The sequence below is a fragment of the Paramisgurnus dabryanus genome, chromosome 5 (assembly GCF_030506205.2).
Source record: "Paramisgurnus dabryanus chromosome 5, PD_genome_1.1, whole genome shotgun sequence".
Lineage (NCBI taxonomy): Eukaryota > Metazoa > Chordata > Actinopteri > Cypriniformes > Cobitidae > Paramisgurnus > Paramisgurnus dabryanus.
The window spans coordinates 8575058-8594507 of record NC_133341.1 but is presented as its reverse complement, the minus strand read 5'-3'; the positions used below and the strand labels follow the sequence as shown (position 1 = coordinate 8594507).

The 19450-nt window shown below is 40.2% G+C and overlaps 4 protein-coding genes across 6 annotated transcripts in view; all 4 read left to right on the top strand.

Annotated features, from left to right (window-relative positions):
* Positions 1-3885, top strand: part of iqgap2 (IQ motif containing GTPase activating protein 2) — a 59634-nt gene extending 55749 nt beyond the window's left edge. Inside the window, exons 33-38 of the mRNA XM_065263065.2 lie at positions 1409-1496; positions 1590-1802; positions 2054-2214; positions 2322-2465; positions 2886-2994; positions 3090-3885. Of these exons, the coding sequence (XP_065119137.1) occupies positions 1409-1496; positions 1590-1802; positions 2054-2214; positions 2322-2465; positions 2886-2994; positions 3090-3203 (829 nt within the window). The 3' untranslated portion in view covers positions 3204-3885. The remainder of the gene's footprint in view (positions 1-1408; positions 1497-1589; positions 1803-2053; positions 2215-2321; positions 2466-2885; positions 2995-3089) is intronic.
* A 7585-nt stretch (positions 3886-11470) lies between these two features.
* Positions 11471-12798, top strand: LOC135744741 (E3 SUMO-protein ligase ZBED1-like). Its single transcript, XM_065263056.1, has 2 exons — positions 11471-11810; positions 12110-12798. Exons 1-2 carry the CDS (start codon positions 11498-11500, stop codon positions 12796-12798), a joined length of 1002 nt encoding a protein of 333 aa, XP_065119128.1. The 5' UTR covers positions 11471-11497.
* Positions 12799-15694: 2896 nt separating this feature from the next.
* Positions 15695-17022, top strand: LOC135744740 (E3 SUMO-protein ligase ZBED1-like). Its single transcript, XM_065263055.1, has 2 exons — positions 15695-16034; positions 16334-17022. Exons 1-2 carry the CDS (start codon positions 15722-15724, stop codon positions 17020-17022), a joined length of 1002 nt encoding a protein of 333 aa, XP_065119127.1. The 5' UTR covers positions 15695-15721.
* Positions 17023-18039: 1017 nt separating this feature from the next.
* LOC135744695 (ras GTPase-activating-like protein IQGAP2) overlaps positions 18040-19450 on the top strand; it is an 87031-nt gene continuing 85620 nt past the window's right edge. For 2 of the 3 annotated variants that reach the window (XM_073814617.1, XM_065263009.2), the window contains exon 1: positions 18050-18366. In XM_073814617.1, the coding sequence (XP_073670718.1) occupies positions 18321-18366 (46 nt within the window). In that variant the 5' untranslated portion in view covers positions 18050-18320. Of the gene's footprint in view, positions 18367-19450 lie in introns of all 3 variants that reach the window. The other variant, XM_073814618.1, reaches the window with a different exon arrangement.

Here is a 19450-nt window from a genome sequence, read left to right as displayed (position 1 = left end):
CTCGCTCGTGGTTCCTCGCTAACAGACATCTGCAGAGCTGCTAGTTGGGCGACACCTAACACAGTTCACTAGATTCTATAGTGTTCGTTTTGAGATGGTCCCCTCTCGTGTTCTCTCCTCATCTAGAGGAACACTGAGCACCGGCTCGCATGTCGGCTTGCAGTCACATATTGGCGGTACACCAAAGTACCAGTATGGAAGGCCATTTGGTAAAAAAGCGTGAACATTTTCTTTTGACCTCCCTCCACTGCCTTGTCAGCCTCTCACTAGCTGCATTCTCTGTAATACTATGTGTTTTGCTCGGGCCTCCATATTGGGTGCTCTACACAGGGTTCCTTTGTGAGTATTTTCCGTGGGGTTATCTACTAGCCCACGTTTTCCCCAGTATGTCTTATTACTGTCTATTTATGCCCATTTACCCCTCCAGGGGGTGGCTTCCGCAGTGTTCTTAGATCCGCCCAGTCAGGTCGCTTCCCAGTTTGCTGGTTCACTATCGTGGGTTAAGGAACAAGTAGTGACTGGCCTCCTGCGGTATAGCCTTTTTCCATCTTCTTTGTAGATTCGGAAGGTTTATGGAGGCACTGGAAGGGTCAGCTGTAGTGCCGCTTTGGCGCGGGATTCACAATTCATCAGTCACGACATGAAGTCCTAGTAACCGACTGAAAGTAAAAGTCTTGATTACATATGTAACCCTCGTTTCTTGAAGGAAGGGGACGGAGACATCACGTTCCGTCAGCACAGTTTGCTGTTCCATTGCTGATTACCGGCCGGGCACTGATACTCGGCTTTCTCAGCGAAAGTAGCTAATTTGATATCTGCACCTGCCTCTTGTCAAATACGCAACCGGCAGGGCGGCACCGGCAGATGCAAATACCTGCATGCTAAGTTCCCTGGCATTTTAATAGTTTCTCGAAGTAGATTGTTCTCTCTAAGCGAATTACCAATTTGTCGGTCACGACGTGACGTCTTCCGTTTCCTTCCTTCAGGGAACGAGGGTTACATACGTAACTGAGACTTTTTCTATACCAACAAAGTGACAAGATGAAAATCACTCTTTTCTCATAATTTGATTTTCAAAGATTTATTATAAAAAACTATCTGAACCATTATAAGACTACTTTAGGACTACACTATAAAAAATTCTATGCTGCCTTATTTTTTTATTTATTCAAATTAGATTTATAAATAATTTCAACTTACTTACAACATACTTACTTTTCAATTTATCTTGACTAGAGATGAGTTGTAATAACAAGTCTACATCATAAGTAAGTGTAGTTACAGTTGCCTGTGAAGTATACTTGCATTCTCTTCTGCACAATGACAGCCCGTATACAAAATGAGACAACAAAGAATAAGTCTGATAAGCTTGACAAGCACATCTGTCTTTGTGTTTGTCACCTTACAGAACTAAGAAACTGATAGTGGATGTTGTGAGAGTCCAACCAGGGGAGACACTAACTGATATCCTAGAAACTCCAGCTTCTCCTGCACAGGTTTGCTGTCACTTTCAGTTGTTCACTCAGAGTAAAAAAAATATGAATAGCTCAACCTCCCATGATTCAACACTTTTTTTGATCATGCTACAGGAGGCAGAGCATTCTAAACTAGTGGAACGACAAGTTGTGCAAGATGCTCAGACTCCAGAGGGGTTAAAGAGCAGCCAGGCCATGCTGGAGGACCGACAGTTGCCTCTGGAGCAGAAGAAGAGAAAGATCCTCAGGAACCTAAGAACACTGGAACAGGCTGGTCTTGTCAGCTCAAAAAACAAGTATCAAGAAGCCATCAACGACATCTCCAAGGTCAGGCCTTAATGTCTTTTTTCCGGGTTTTAAATGCAATTTAAAAGAGGTGATTATCTATGTGACTAATGGAGACATTCATATAACATACAATGATTGCTATGCTCCTGACATTGGTCGGAGTTACCTCTCAGATTACTGAACTTCTGCTTTGACCATGTGCTGTTTTATTTAGGGCTACAAGGTACCATAAGCCCCTTTAGCTAGGTTGTCAGTTGATGTCTGATACGACCCCTGTTTTTGTTCGGTAGGATATTCGATATCAGAGGCGGTACAGGCAGAGAAGGAAAGCAGAGTTAGTCAAATTGCAGCAAACTTTGACTGCGCTTAACTCCAAGGCGGCTTTTTATCAGGAACAGATCAACTACTATGACACATACATCAAAACCTGCCTGGATAACCTCAACAGAAAGTAAGTGGAGATACAATAGAGGAGTGTCCCGGTGTGGAAACTGGGAAGTGGTTATTGTCATTACTTGCAGGACATGGAATATTGCATTGATGGTTATTTTGTGACAGGAACTCACGTAGGTCCATTAAACTGGACAAAAAGGAAGAAGAGAAAGGCAGCAAGAAGTCCAAGGTCCAATCTCTGAAGTACACCGCTGCCAAACTGCACGAGAAAGGAGTCATTTTGGAAATTGAAGGCCTGCAGACCAATCAGTAGGATCCTGTTTACTGCTATTGCTAAATTATAATAATTATATGAGTAATAACTAATGATGCATAAGTTCAGTGTCATAATCATCAAACACAAAATGTATAAACCAAGACCAGTGGCTATGACATTACACATCGCTCTTTAGAGAATAAATATAATGTGCTCAAGGTGCTGGGTCAGCAGGCTTTTTTGACATTATGAGGAGTTAACCATTTGGTTTAGCTCTTTATTTAGACCAAAGAGGAGTAAAGGGAGTGCATAATCAACTATTTTTGAAGACATTAAAAACTAAATTTCATTGATGTTTTTCAGTGCTAAGTGACAGTTATTGGGTTTGTCGGGTAATTTTAAGAAAATAACACGCTTATTTTGTTAACAAGCTCTGCCTTTCAGTACTTCACTCTGTGTTTTCTATGTTCCAGGTTAAAAAATGTCATGTTTGACATTTCTCCTTGTGAGGAAGTGGGTGACTTTGAGATAAAGGCCAAGTTTATGGGAGTTGAGATGGAGAAGGTTCAACTGCATTTCCAGGTCAGTTCCCATCATGTGCACAAAAATGGTTTTGACTTAATGGACACCCCAAAACAGAACTGTTTTCTTTAGGTCTTTGTGTTTTGTATTTTCAGGACCTGTTGCAGCTTCAGTATGATGGAGTAGCTGTCATGAAAATGTTCGACAAGGCCAAAGTCAATGTCAACCTACTCATCTTTCTTTTGAACAAAAAATTCTATGGAAAATGAAAATCCCGGTGAGGTTTTAAGAGTTGCTAGCTAAAGTCTCCTCATTTTAGTTTTAGTTTACACAAATTACAACAAATAATGAAATGTGCCTTTGGTTTTACGCTGTTTTTGTAAAAGTAATTTTTTTCTGAGCAACTGTTTTTTAAGGTGTTTAGTATTTAATTGACTTTAAAATGAGATCACCACTCTAAGAATGAAACGATACACGTCAAGCTGTACATTAATAGCTTGTGTATGACATCATCACCTAGTGATGCCTAATTAAGCCACAATTGAAACAAGTTTGCCACACTTTTAAGGACATGAATTCCTTTTTTGAAGATGGATCATATTTTTAAATGCACGTATAATTGAAATATATATTTTATGGCAAGTTTGTGTATTAAATACTGTACCATTCTGAAACGTTTTAAAAATGAAGAAAAACATAAACCTTCATAATGCACTACTGCCGTAAGGCTGTTAAATAAGATAAACAGAAAGAGTGTTTTGATAGCTCTGTGATGAACTAGTGCCTTTTATCCCATAAATGTGCTCTATTGAATTGCATAATGCATTTATTGCATAATGTACTAAAGGGCATTTCTAAGGTTTTTTTTAATCAATCCAACATTGTTATTTACTGATAAGATCGATTAATGTTATTGATTTAAAAATAAATATGACTATTATATGAACTGTTTACCTGTGTTTGTTCATTTACAAGTAAAGAGGATCAGCGACTGTTATGTTTTACAAAGGGAACAACTTTTGGGTAAAAAGTTTAATAAGAATATATTTTTCTCAATCACTTGTTATCTATGTTGATTACACAAAAAAAAATTATGAAGGAAATATTAAAAAGTATTATAAAGTTCAAAATTCTTAACCTTTTTGTAACAGCTGTTGGTTAAACAAGTTAACAGTAAAACAACATGGGTATATATTGACATGAATCAGTTTTATATTTAAGGTAGACGAAATTGAGCATTTGAACTGTGTTGTCAATGTACATGCAGATAGGTTAAAAATAAAAGGATAAATCCAAATAAGGTGTCTTAGTAATGCATTTCAATAACTTCTTATCAAACTAGTATCCCCTTCATTATCTTCCTGGAAATTTTGAGACTACTTTCATCAGGATGGACCTGTGTCAACATGGATAGAGGATAAATTAAGTTTATTTCTTTTTTCAATCGGTATAGCATACTTATTATTTTGATCTGTCAGTGAAACATCAGGTTTTAAAATTGTCATACAATCTTTTTTTGTATTGAAGTATTGAAAGTATTTCTAGAAATAATTAAGCTTTCAGAAGAAATGTGAGCTGTGTCAGTGTATCAACAACTGTAGTGTATTTTTTACTGTTGTATTGCCATATTTATAATATTCCTCACTAAATGTTATTTTTAATTATTAATGCATTTTAAGTTATTAAAATCTTTAAATAAAGTTGCCTCCCTAAAATGAATGTCCCCTGTTACTCTTATGAAAATCCCCTTAAACACACCGCCTGGTTAATCCTCTAATTACATGACTCTTAGGAAGCAGCTAAAAAGGGAAATCATCTACAAGAAGCAAAGTAGGTATCACTCTTTTATCAGCTTTTTATTTAACAATTTAGAATAGTTTACTGATGTGGTAAAACATGTCCCCGTTATGCTTATTTATAAAGGAAACAATATTTTTTGTAATTTTGAGAAATATTGTTAATAAACATGTTAAAAATCTTCTATGGTCAATAAGCATGTTGTTTACCATATGAGTAATGGCCGAGTTTAGCATAAAATGTCACTCCTGTTACCATCCACCCTGTTACCAGGGGCGGATCTATCGGGGTGGCTTAATTTCCATCGTTAGCCAACCAGAGGCAGCAGAGTTCATACAAGCGCACGAACAGTCAGTCCGAGCAGAAAGTCTTTTACAGTGTAAAAAAGTCCGCGCAGTCTTGCCAACTTTGGACTTTGTCGCTAGATTAAGAAACTTTTTAGACCCCTTTAGCGACTTTATTAAAAAAGCGACTATGACAAATCTAGCGATTTTTTTCTGGCGTGGTTGGAGACTTTTGGAAACTGCCTTGAAAGGATGCATCGCCCCATCCAAGGCACTCACATGCAGCTCGGTTCTCGCGCTGCAGTCCATCCGTGATCCGAGTCGCACAAACCCGCAACAACAGAGCGAGGGCAAGTACAACGAGCTCAAAACAAAGGTAGCGGACGCAAGCACAAAGTATTAAAAGGTGACCAAAACACAACTAGACCAGCTTATAAAATGACCAAAACACAGCTAGACCAGCTTGATACACCAGCAATACCAGCTAAAACCAGCTCACCAGCTTATGCTGGTCTTAATTTAACTGGATTTTTTAGTAAGGCCACCGTTTTTCAATATTTGACTATGTTCTTACATCAGCAAATTAACACATACCTATATTTTTTCAATGTGTGCACTTTATCTTTGCACAAAGCGTCGTTAATGTGTTAGTAGTTACATTTACACAAGTAACGTTAAGTATGGTGGCACGAAATAAAACATGCCGATTTTTTAAGCAGATAAAAAGAACTCGTGTTACAGTACTTAAATAGGGAAACAATGAAGTGTATGGTGGGTTCTATTCATCCCTGTTTGGATCCAAAGGAATATATGGGGCTAGGCTAAATGCTAACACATTCACAAAGTGCTGTACAAAGATAAGGTGGACGCATTGGAAAATGTTACATGTGCAGTTTTTTATATTAACTAAATAAAATCAACAACTATTATTCATGCATTTGTGGTTAATTGCAAGGAATTGTTGACAAAATGAAGTCACTTAAAAATGGGAATTAATTGCATTTAAGTACCATTTTAAACTAAAAAGCTATTATACCTAGCTATTTTTATGTCTATAGTGAGAACAACAGTATTAGTAAAGAAAAAGTTTTTGATTAGGCTTCCAATTATCTCTTATTCTGCTGTCTTCAACCTGTTAAAATGTGACCAAATCTAGCGTGAGGTTGCCTCCGCAGACGACCCAGTCCCGATTTTCTCCTGTATTTTTATTACTCTTAAAAGTATTGTACTTTTATCCTTTGTTTTGCATTGTTTAAGCCGCTAAACACAAAAATAATTTGCAATGTAGCTCATCTATCCCTAGTTAATTAATTTGCTTCACTTGCGCACTCACGCTGATATCACTCCCACTTACGTCGTGCTGGAGTTGAAACTGAAAGCACCGAAAACATGACAATTTAAATGCCTCTATTGGTTTATTAAAATAAATGAATAACTGTATGTGTGTATATATATACGGTAAAAAAAATTCTTACATTTTTTGTTGAACCCTTTTGGGTTGTTGAGGCCATTTTTGGCAATTTTTTGTGTCTTAATTTGGCCACAATTTCTCTGTGTTTCAGCAAATGGAATGATTTTTGGTGACAAATGTTATATTTACACATATTTTAAGAAAATGCTTTAAAATAAAAAAATATACCATGGGCAAAATTGACTACTCTTTCAGGTCAAGCTGATCTCCTGAATTTCCGTAGCACAGTCACAGAATTTTTTGCTCATTTTTCCGTGGCATTCTCACGGATTGGTAACTCAACTGTTTTGTCCTATTTTCTTACCATTGTCGCTTCGGTTTAGTGTTAGATTTACATAAAATGACATCCCTACCCAACTCTAACCCCAACGCCAGGCGACAATTGATTAAAGTTTAGAAAATATAAAAGAATAAATCAGAAAAATAGTATAAACCAATACTTAAAGTGACATCCTAACGCAAACACCAGATCTAACCCTAAACCGAAGTGACAATGGTTTGAAAATAGGAAAAAGCAGTTGAGTAACCAATCTGTGAGAACGCCACGGAAAAGAAAGTCCGTGGCAGGTCCACGGAAATATGCGGAGATCCGTGAGAATGTCACAGAAAAATTTGCAAAAAATTCTGTGACTATACGGAACTTTGTGAGATCATTTGGTTCAGGTTGTTTGTGTACAACAAAAGCCACTAAATTAAAGGTAGGGTAACAGATTTGATCCTGAAACATTTTTAGTTATGCTGGTTAAAAGTCTCCTCACATCCTGATAGCAATCACTATGTTAAGTTGTTTAAATTTATTTGTAGAAATTAATGTCATCTGTGAAAGGCGTAGGACCAAAAAATTTCAACCAATTGTAGATTTCGGTCCAAACGGACGTTGCCCTTTTTGTCTCTCATCCGTAAGCGTAATTTGAATGCCCACCACGCAGCTAGTCCACACAGACACCATACGTCATCGGCGCATTCACGTGCGCTCAACTCCTGTAAACTTTTCTGCTGAATTGACAACCTGCACAGGAGCCACAAAACGAAAAGACATCTTTTTAACAACAACAGCAAAAACTGCCTGAATCAGCAAAGAACAAAAACCCAAATTAACATCGGTAACTTTACTGCTTTACCACGAGATGCAAACAGCTGCAGGAGGCAAAGGGTCTGAAAGGGTCGTTGCACTGTTTATTTTGGTAAGGTAGGTACGTGATATGTTTGTATTGAGATGCATTCAGATATTCTACTTTGATGAAACATTGTGTTGCTGATGAAATTTGTGTTAGTTTACGGATTAGCGTAACGATATAGTTACTACGTCTACACAACCGAAAGTGTGCTTAAACTAATTCTGATGTAAACACGTTGTTTATATTGGTTATTTTGGAAATGTTATTCACTTTGTACTGCAAAGTTTTCTCACTGGTGAATGAGACATGAGATGTGACTGTCTGATCTGTGCGTGTTCATGTGTTTTGAAAGAGGCGTGACTTTGGATTGCGATTTGACTAGAGGGTGGGATCGTGATTACCTACCTTTAAGCGTCTGTAAATATTTATCAAATTATTATTATTATAATTTTGCATAAATCTGTTTATCACCCTCAGTACTGATCAAAACTACAATAAGTTTACAAAATTTTGGTGACTCTTTAATTGCCAAGTTCATAAGTGTTTTCACTGATTTGGGGAAAAAAACACAAAATTACAGATTTTCAATATAAAAAGTGATTATGGCTTTTTTGTACACGAACAACCCAAAAGGGTAGTAAATTTGAACAACTCACAAGGGTTAATCAACTCAATTCAAGGAATTTCAGCTTACTAACTTATAAAATCTAGTTGAAATAAGTCAAGTTCATTTTAATAGTTATAACAACTCATCTCTTCTAGAGATAAATAATAGTAAGTTGAAATGACTTCTGAGCTGATTAAACAAAAAATTTAAGGCAGTAAAAAACTGTGTGAGTGTGTGTGCATTTATATGTGTTTTTATGTGTGCGTGTATATTCGTATTATATTCATACCCAGTTTCTTTTTTACGGCTTTACCTTGCACGTCACTGAGTGGGCTCCCCGTTCGTAGGCCATGCAGAATTTTTTTTCACTGTTTTAAGTCCCGCCCCTTCGAATTGCTGGTCGAGCCCCATAACACATTTCCATTCGCTAAAGCTTGCATCGAATGTTGCGTGGGTCTTCCTGGTCAAATGCCTAATTTATTGCTCTTTTAAACCGTACTCGAGCATTCCCATTTGACTGCAGGCAGGACCTACATGTTCGATTCCTCCTGGTCCTCCCAGTCGGAAGCCTAATTTTTTGCTCTTTTAAACACTATACTCCAGCATCCCTGTTTGACTGCCGGCAGGACCTACTGTCTGATGCTGGGAGCCTCCTATCTAAAGCCCCTGTCGGATTTTGCGAGGGTCTCCCTAGTCAAGTTCGGAAGTGCTCTCCCAGTTTGACTGCTGGCAGTGCTTTCCCGTCTGATGCTTTGAGCATCTCAGCCAAAGCCCCCATCAGATGCCTTAAAAGCCCTCCCTGTCAAACCACTAGTCTTCCACTGCTGTTTTTTGTCATGATTCTGCCCTCTTGTCCTTGTTTTATTATTATCCTGGAGGCAGGATGATGACAGGCCCATGTTTTGTGTGAAAGCACTGGCTTTGTTTATTCATGCCATGTGCTTTCTGTCTCGTCTTCTGACCCGGCCCCTTGTTTCCTCGTGAAATCATCCCATTATTGTTTGCTTGTTGTCACTTGTTCCCCTCTTGATTTGCTCCCTTATTTAATACCCTTGTATTTGCTGTCCTGTGCTGATTCGTTTGTTCTTACATCTGTACTTATACTTACCTGTGAAATCTGAATGTCAAGAGAGTTTATCAAGTATATTGTTCAAGTTTGATTTGTATACCAGTCCTGTTCCTGTCTGAGTTTCGAGTAGTCTTGTGAATATCTGTCTTAGTCATTGCTTTGTTTTACCCCCTCGTGGGTCTTTTGTTTTTGGTGTCATGTTAAAATAAAACCTTTGTGTTCATCTACACCTGCGCCTGGGTTTTCTCCCTCTCTCCTATCTGGAGAATCATAACAGTTTTTTTGCACTTACACTTTTTTTGGGATGTTCTTCTGGCTGCTGTCCGTAATTTATGTGGCTGGTTAAATAACTGGTAAAATACCTTTGATTTGGTTTTATTGTTTAAATAGCCTAAGTAGGGCTGGGCAAAACATTGATTTATCGATTTTGTAGTGTAAAACGATTTTTATTTTGCAAACTCGAGTTTTTTGCCACAATAGTTTTTTCGGACTTTTCCGCGTTTCGTCCTTGTGCGTTACCATATCGCGATATGAGCCAGCCCCCCCGCCCCGCGTAACCATTGCATAGTACCCCACGGTTTGGTTTAGTTTGTGTCGGGTCAGCTTACGTTTGGGAGCTTTTCCATTGGGTGCAGTACGTAGTACCCGATACTTTTTTTCGTACCACCTCGGTTGGGGTTCCAAGCGACCCGAGCTGATACCAAACGTGACGCGAAAACACTGTAGGTCACTGATTGGTCTGAGAGAAGCGTCATCGCTATAATGTAAATATTAGCTTTAGCTTACTGCTAGCTTGCGCCGTCTCAAGCAAACATGTTGTTATCTGTGTTCTGCTATAAGTTTCCAAACACCCTTTTAGCGATGAAAAACATCCACAGGTTGAGAATCCGGGACACCATAACAGTTTTTTTCAGACTTGCACATTCGCGACGTGCACGTCCGCATTATATATGCTTAAATGCAACTTGAATGAGGCTCAGCGGAGCGCCGTCGACTGACGCCACTGGTCGGGTGTTTGAACAGAAACTGTCATGTGAGACAGAGGTAGTTATAAACGCGATGTGCAAACATCTATTTGTGGTGGCCAATTTTAATTTTGTGGCAGACTGAGAAATCAATGAATGTATGGGAATGTACAACAACGCTCTCCCTTGTATGATGTCACAGCAGTAGGCAGCGTAAATATAACGACACGCCTATAATCCCTCCCACTCCGAAGTGATACTAAACTCGATGGAAAAGCTAACCACGCCAAAGTGAGGTAGGCTGACCCGACCCACTATGCAATGGAAAAGCGCCAATAGATACTAAAAGAAGCGTGTAACACAATCAAAACAACATGGCACCGTGTAGTACTAGCAGAGAACTGCTTCCAAAGAAAGGCACAGGTAATTCCGTAATTTGGAACTGGTTTGGTTTTGATGCAGCAGACAAAACACAGACGAAGCCTTACTGCAAAATATGTTTCAAGGCTGTTGCTACTGGAAGCAGCAGTACAACAAATCTTTTCCAGCACCTGAGGAATAAACATTGCGAAGAATGGGAGAAGTGCAGCCAGCTCCGTAGTGAAAACGGCTTCTCTAGCACACCTGCTAAAAAGCAAACTGCACTTCCTGAGAGCTTTACAAACCGTGTGCCTTATGATAAGAACGGAGCGCGATGGAAAGCGATTACAGAGGCGATCACATTTTATATTGCCACAGACATGCTGCCAATTTATTCTGTCGAAAAGCGAGGCTTTAAGCACATGCTTAAAGAATTAGATGCGAGGTACGTTGTCCCCAGTCACAAGTATTTCGCCAGTGTAGCGCTGCCTAACCCCTCGTTCAGACAGCCAGCGATGGTATCACTGTGTGTCACCCATCTCTTTCAATGAGGCGTTTCTAAATCTGCTTGTCATAAACAAATGAGTACCATCCACGCCAGTAACTGACGAGAGAAGGATGACGTGAACTCCACTGCTTTGTTCTCATTGGTAGGCGCTCCCGAAATTCGCTCGACATTTGCATAAAGTTAAACTTTTCTTAACTTTCTCGCATCGCTGGACACGCCCATACGGTTGCCAACAGTCACTTTCGCTCGTGTTGCTGGAAGTTGCCCGGTTTCCATTGAAATGAATGAGATCGCGTCGCTCTGCTACTGCTGGTCGCTGGCTGTCTGAATGGGTCGTCACTTGTACAATACACTCGGGAAAAGATCCGCAGTAAGCTGGAGGAGATGCAGTTTTCCTCGGCCACAACGGACCTGTGGTCCAGCCGGACGATGCAGCCATATCTGAGTCTGATGGTTCACTACATCAACACTAGTTGGACTCTGCGCAGCATCTGTCTTCAGACAGCGTATTTCCCAGACAACCACACTGGTGACATAATTGCCCATGGCTTAAAAGACGCTCTCAGCTCCTGGGGACTTTTGGAGGAACGACTCGTCTGCATGACAATTGATAGTGGCACCAACATCATAAAAGCCCTTAAAGACAACAACTGGCCCAGCTTGCAGTGTTTTGGCCACAGACTCCACAATGCTATAGGTAAGAGTTGGTGTAAGAATAAATAGGTGCACATACTTGCACATTGTAAAGTACTGTTTGCTCATAATTTAATAGCCAGAACATGGTATATATTTCAACTGGTTTACACACATAGACTGGGTTACATAAGTAAACCTGACTTTTCCTTAATCTGCATTCATTATACATTATGTTTTAAACTGTGTTACAGCTATTAAAATTGTGATAAAAGAACAAAACAATTTTGAAAACTCACGTAATCAAATATATAGTTTGGAGTGACAAAAAATATACTAAATATCTTTTCACATTTATTATAGAGAATGGTGTAAAGGATCTAAGGATCAATCGGGCCATAGGGGTCTGGAAAAAAGCTGTATCAGCCTTCTCCTACAGCTGGAAAAAAAGGCGAGACATGACAGAGTTGCAGGCTGAGCTTGGACTTTCCCAGCATCTTTTGATCTCAGAATCCCCAACACGTTGGGGGTCTCTTCAAAAGATGATTGAGCGTTTTCTCAAGCAAGAGAAGGCAATTACTCGTGTCCTGGGTGCGGACAAGAAAACGCATCATCTTGTTCCCACGTGGCAAGATTTGGAAGTATTAGAAGCCACCAACAAAGCAGTGAAACCTCTCCAGGACTTCACTGATGCACTGTCAGGGGAATCATATATCAGTGTGTCATGCATCAAACCAGTGCTGCATTTGTTTAAAACAAGTCTCCTCCTGCCAGAGGAGGAAGATTTGGAGCTAACAAAAACAATCAAAGCTAACATCATGCGTTACCTCGAAAGTCAATTCTGTGATTTGGAGAAAGAGGAACTTTTGGACATGGCGACACTTTTAGACCCGAGGTTCCGTACAACCTACATTGATGCTAGCAAACTGGAAGTTGTTAAAAAAGAGCGGTGTCTGAGATCTCTGCAACTCTACCACAGAGGAAGCTGGTCCCTCAGCTGTTCAAGAGAACACCCCACCAAAAAAGAAAATGACTCTGGGTGTCTTCTTTAAAAACAGTGCACCATCCACCACGCCACACTCACAATCTGAGAAAACAAAAATTGAGACTGAGCTTGCAATGTATTTCCTTATTCCAGACATAGAGCCAGACACAGATCCTCTTGAATGGTGGAAGCTGCATCAGCCCAACTTTCCAAGGCTAAGCTTACTGGCTAAAAAATATCTTTCCATTCCAGCCACTAGTGCCCCCTCAGAGAGGGTATTTAGTGTGGGTGGGGGAATATGTTACCTGCAACCGGGCCTGCCTTAAGCCAGAGGTTGTGGACAGGCTCATCTTTTTTGCAAAATTTTTTTAGAATGAGCATGCACAATGTTTCAGAGATCTAACAAGCACGTGTTTTGTTGTTATAGATAAAAGTTTACATTTGTTCACTCTTTAAGCAGGCTATATGTCTGCCACAGGCATATTTCATTGTTTATATTCACAGTTCACACTATACTGAGAAGAGTTTATTTTTAAAATTGTAATGTTATATGTTACAAAATTTGTAATTATCTGATTTCTTGAACAGAAAATTTAAGCTACTGTGAAGTTGTTGCACTTTTGCTTAAACCTGGGTTAAAGCTTGAAATTGTTGAGTGACAGAGCCTCATTTACTTTTTGTTTTGGGATTCTACGCATTTAAACTCTTTAGGACAATCATAGCAATAAAGTTGCACTTTTGACACTATATCTGATGTCTGCAGTCATTTTTTAAGTGCATTAAAAAAAATCAAAAACTGTACTTATACTTACCTGTGAAATCTGAATGTCAAGAGAGTTTATCAAGTATATTGTTCAAGTTTGATTTGTATACCAGTCCTGTTCCTGTCTGAGTTTCGAGTAGTCTTGTGAATATCTGTCTTAGTCATTGCTTTGTTTTACCCCCTCGTGGGTCTTTTGTTTTTGGTGTCATGTTAAAATAAAACCTTTGTGTTCATCTACACCTGCGCCTGGGTTTTCTCCCTCTCTCCTATCTGGAGAATCATAACAGTTTTTTTGCACTTACACTTTTTTTGGGATGTTCTTCTGGCTGCTGTCCGTAATTTATGTGGCTGGTTAAATAACTGGTAAAATACCTTTGATTTGGTTTTATTGTTTAAATAGCCTAAGTAGGGCTGGGCAAAACATTGATTTATCGATTTTGTAGTGTAAAACGATTTTTATTTTGCAAACTCGAGTTTTTTGCCACAATAGTTTTTTCGGACTTTTCCGCGTTTCGTCCTTGTGCGTTACCATATCGCGATATGAGCCAGCCCCCCCGCCCCGCGTAACCATTGCATAGTACCCCACGGTTTGGTTTAGTTTGTGTCGGGTCAGCTTACGTTTGGGAGCTTTTCCATTGGGTGCAGTACGTAGTACCCGATACTTTTTTTCGTACCACCTCGGTTGGGGTTCCAAGCGACCCGAGCTGATACCAAACGTGACGCGAAAACACTGTAGGTCACTGATTGGTCTGAGAGAAGCGTCATCGCTATAATGTAAATATTAGCTTTAGCTTACTGCTAGCTTGCGCCGTCTCAAGCAAACATGTTGTTATCTGTGTTCTGCTATAAGTTTCCAAACACCCTTTTAGCGATGAAAAACATCCACAGGTTGAGAATCCGGGACACCATAACAGTTTTTTTCAGACTTGCACATTCGCGACGTGCACGTCCGCATTATATATGCTTAAATGCAACTTGAATGAGGCTCAGCGGAGCGCCGTCGACTGACGCCACTGGTCGGGTGTTTGAACAGAAACTGTCATGTGAGACAGAGGTAGTTATAAACGCGATGTGCAAACATCTATTTGTGGTGGCCAATTTTAATTTTGTGGCAGACTGAGAAATCAATGAATGTATGGGAATGTACAACAACGCTCTCCCTTGTATGATGTCACAGCAGTAGGCAGCGTAAATATAACGACACGCCTATAATCCCTCCCACTCCGAAGTGATACTAAACTCGATGGAAAAGCTAACCACGCCAAAGTGAGGTAGGCTGACCCGACCCACTATGCAATGGAAAAGCGCCAATAGATACTAAAAGAAGCGTGTAACACAATCAAAACAACATGGCACCGTGTAGTACTAGCAGAGAACTGCTTCCAAAGAAAGGCACAGGTAATTCCGTAATTTGGAACTGGTTTGGTTTTGATGCAGCAGACAAAACACAGACGAAGCCTTACTGCAAAATATGTTTCAAGGCTGTTGCTACTGGAAGCAGCAGTACAACAAATCTTTTCCAGCACCTGAGGAATAAACATTGCGAAGAATGGGAGAAGTGCAGCCAGCTCCGTAGTGAAAACGGCTTCTCTAGCACACCTGCTAAAAAGCAAACTGCACTTCCTGAGAGCTTTACAAACCGTGTGCCTTATGATAAGAACGGAGCGCGATGGAAAGCGATTACAGAGGCGATCACATTTTATATTGCCACAGACATGCTGCCAATTTATTCTGTCGAAAAGCGAGGCTTTAAGCACATGCTTAAAGAATTAGATGCGAGGTACGTTGTCCCCAGTCACAAGTATTTCGCCAGTGTAGCGCTGCCTAACCCCTCGTTCAGACAGCCAGCGATGGTATCACTGTGTGTCACCCATCTCTTTCAATGAGGCGTTTCTAAATCTGCTTGTCATAAACAAATGAGTACCATCCACGCCAGTAACTGACGAGAGAAGGATGACGTGAACTCCACTGCTTTGTTCTCATTGGTAGGCGCTCCCGAAATTCGCTCGACATTTGCATAAAGTTAAACTTTTCTTAACTTTCTCGCATCGCTGGACACGCCCATACGGTTGCCAACAGTCACTTTCGCTCGTGTTGCTGGAAGTTGCCCGGTTTCCATTGAAATGAATGAGATCGCGTCGCTCTGCTACTGCTGGTCGCTGGCTGTCTGAATGGGTCGTCACTTGTACAATACACTCGGGAAAAGATCCGCAGTAAGCTGGAGGAGATGCAGTTTTCCTCGGCCACAACGGACCTGTGGTCCAGCCGGACGATGCAGCCATATCTGAGTCTGATGGTTCACTACATCAACACTAGTTGGACTCTGCGCAGCATCTGTCTTCAGACAGCGTATTTCCCAGACAACCACACTGGTGACATAATTGCCCATGGCTTAAAAGACGCTCTCAGCTCCTGGGGACTTTTGGAGGAACGACTCGTCTGCATGACAATTGATAGTGGCACCAACATCATAAAAGCCCTTAAAGACAACAACTGGCCCAGCTTGCAGTGTTTTGGCCACAGACTCCACAATGCTATAGGTAAGAGTTGGTGTAAGAATAAATAGGTGCACATACTTGCACATTGTAAAGTACTGTTTGCTCATAATTTAATAGCCAGAACATGGTATATATTTCAACTGGTTTACACACATAGACTGGGTTACATAAGTAAACCTGACTTTTCCTTAATCTGCATTCATTATACATTATGTTTTAAACTGTGTTACAGCTATTAAAATTGTGATAAAAGAACAAAACAATTTTGAAAACTCACGTAATCAAATATATAGTTTGGAGTGACAAAAAATATACTAAATATCTTTTCACATTTATTATAGAGAATGGTGTAAAGGATCTAAGGATCAATCGGGCCATAGGGGTCTGGAAAAAAGCTGTATCAGCCTTCTCCTACAGCTGGAAAAAAAGGCGAGACATGACAGAGTTGCAGGCTGAGCTTGGACTTTCCCAGCATCTTTTGATCTCAGAATCCCCAACACGTTGGGGGTCTCTTCAAAAGATGATTGAGCGTTTTCTCAAGCAAGAGAAGGCAATTACTCGTGTCCTGGGTGCGGACAAGAAAACGCATCATCTTGTTCCCACGTGGCAAGATTTGGAAGTATTAGAAGCCACCAACAAAGCAGTGAAACCTCTCCAGGACTTCACTGATGCACTGTCAGGGGAATCATATATCAGTGTGTCATGCATCAAACCAGTGCTGCATTTGTTTAAAACAAGTCTCCTCCTGCCAGAGGAGGAAGATTTGGAGCTAACAAAAACAATCAAAGCTAACATCATGCGTTACCTCGAAAGTCAATTCTGTGATTTGGAGAAAGAGGAACTTTTGGACATGGCGACACTTTTAGACCCGAGGTTCCGTACAACCTACATTGATGCTAGCAAACTGGAAGTTGTTAAAAAAGAGCGGTGTCTGAGATCTCTGCAACTCTACCACAGAGGAAGCTGGTCCCTCAGCTGTTCAAGAGAACACCCCACCAAAAAAGAAAATGACTCTGGGTGTCTTCTTTAAAAACAGTGCACCATCCACCACGCCACACTCACAATCTGAGAAAACAAAAATTGAGACTGAGCTTGCAATGTATTTCCTTATTCCAGACATAGAGCCAGACACAGATCCTCTTGAATGGTGGAAGCTGCATCAGCCCAACTTTCCAAGGCTAAGCTTACTGGCTAAAAAATATCTTTCCATTCCAGCCACTAGTGCCCCCTCAGAGAGGGTATTTAGTGTGGGTGGGGGAATATGTTACCTGCAACCGGGCCTGCCTTAAGCCAGAGGTTGTGGACAGGCTCATCTTTTTTGCAAAATTTTTTTAGAATGAGCATGCACAATGTTTCAGAGATCTAACAAGCACGTGTTTTGTTGTTATAGATAAAAGTTTACATTTGTTCACTCTTTAAGCAGGCTATATGTCTGCCACAGGCATATTTCATTGTTTATATTCACAGTTCACACTATACTGAGAAGAGTTTATTTTTAAAATTGTAATGTTATATGTTACAAAATTTGTAATTATCTGATTTCTTGAACAGAAAATTTAAGCTACTGTGAAGTTGTTGCACTTTTGCTTAAACCTGGGTTAAAGCTTGAAATTGTTGAGTGACAGAGCCTCATTTACTTTTTGTTTTGGGATTCTACGCATTTAAACTCTTTAGGACAATCATAGCAATAAAGTTGCACTTTTGACACTATATCTGATGTCTGCAGTCATTTTTTAAGTGCATTAAAAAAAATCAAAAATCGAATCGAAACTCGAATTTTTCCTTTTAAAATCGAAGATTTTTTTTAAGGCAAAATCGCCCAGCCATCATACAAAAAAGTATTTTTTATATATAAAAGTATATTTACTTTTTAGTAGTGTAATAGTATGCATTTAACATGGAACTTGGTTAAACATGAAATTAAAGCAGAATCCGTATTTAAAAGAGATTACAAAAGCAGAGTTGATTTGCCTTCTATCAGTGGTAAACCACGCATTCAATTATCAACCTCAAAATGATTGAGTGTTCAGGTCAGGGGTGTGTGACGCATGCCAGCAGATGGAGCCGCGTCTTTCAGCTCGAGCTTGGCGGGCTGACGGGGTTTGATCAGGTTGACAGGCAAAGGAAGAGAGTCACTAACCGAAAGCTCTTGAGCAAGATGTACTGGATACTTTGATGGGGACCATCAAATGTTATATGCAGATTGTGTTTTGCTTAGACATCACCTCTTGACACAACGAGGAGAAGTCTAAAATAAGTTTTTGTGAAGTCCAAGCACAGTTTATGGTTTTGACTTGCTTAGTAGAGTGTTACAGGAACTGAAGCAGGATGTACCATGAAGACAGCGCAAATTCACTCAGCCCGCAATATGGATGTAAGTAGCGCCGTTCAACTTCATGCTAACTATTTTGTGTGCAAAAATAAACTGACAGGCATAAATGACTATAAGTCAAGGGCGATTCTAGGATTTTGTTTCAACTGGGGGCACAAGAGGGGCTACAACAAATACAGAGGGGCCAATATTATATTTTGTGTTAATATGTAGAACTGTTGATATCTGAATTATTTATAACAGAGATAAAGAGGAAAGAAAAGTTATGCATGCTTTAATGCAGGGCTAATTGTTAAGCTGATGAGTGGCAGTTGATGGTCATGAGAAGGCTGTTGAGAGAGAGAGAGCGCTGTGTATGTGTGAGAGTTTGTATATGTGTGAGCATGTGTCTGTGTGTGTGTGTGTGCGTGCGTGTGTGTGTGCGTGCGTGCGTGCGTGCGTGCGTGCGTGCGTGCGTGCGTGCGTGCGTGCGTGCGTGCGTGTGTGTGTGTGTGTGTGTGTGTGTGTGAGAGAGAGAGAGAGAGATGGAAGAGCATGGTGAATACATGTTCCAAACCCGTTTTAATTTTGTTCCCATGTAACAAAATATGTTTTTGTCCATACTGTATATAATAAAAAAGGAGCTTGTTTACCAATGCCTTTCATTACAGTGGACAAAAGCATTTTCTTTTTTGTTTCACAGAAGAAAGGAAATCATGAAGGTTAGAAATGACATAAGGAAGAGTAAATGATAATAGAAATTTCATTTTTGGCGAAAAACCCATTTTAATTGATCTGACTGTCTTGAAACATTTACAGCGTTTTTTTCTGGGTCAAAACTTGTCTTTGGCATTCTCTGACATCATGTTGATGACCGACGAATTGGGAAACCCTACAAAAGCGCGATGGGTAATGCCCCTTCCAGGGCACTGCATAAGCTTCCCTCCCCTTGTTTTAGTAGGCGGGACAGGGTCTTATGCAGAGAAGGCCGGTCACTGCTGTTTCTATACAACCCACTCAGTAATGCTTAGATAACACTGGGAAGCGTACCTGTTTCGGCAGTAGGGGAGGACGCTGCAGAAGCCACATCCTCTTGTGGCAGGCCATGTGATTTGCCCCTGGCAGGTGTCGCTACGTCACACCCGAG

Excerpts from the sequence above, each read along its gene's own strand:
- LOC135744740 (XM_065263055.1), top strand. The coding sequence starts at position 15,722 with ATGCAGTTTTCCTCGGCCACAACGGACCTGTGGTCCAGCCGGACGATG. Across the intron at positions 16,035-16,333 it reads CAGACTCCACAATGCTATAG|AGAATGGTGTAAAGGATCTA; the intron begins GTAAGAGTTGGT and ends CATTTATTATAG.
- LOC135744741 (XM_065263056.1), top strand. The coding sequence starts at position 11,498 with ATGCAGTTTTCCTCGGCCACAACGGACCTGTGGTCCAGCCGGACGATG. Across the intron at positions 11,811-12,109 it reads CAGACTCCACAATGCTATAG|AGAATGGTGTAAAGGATCTA; the intron begins GTAAGAGTTGGT and ends CATTTATTATAG.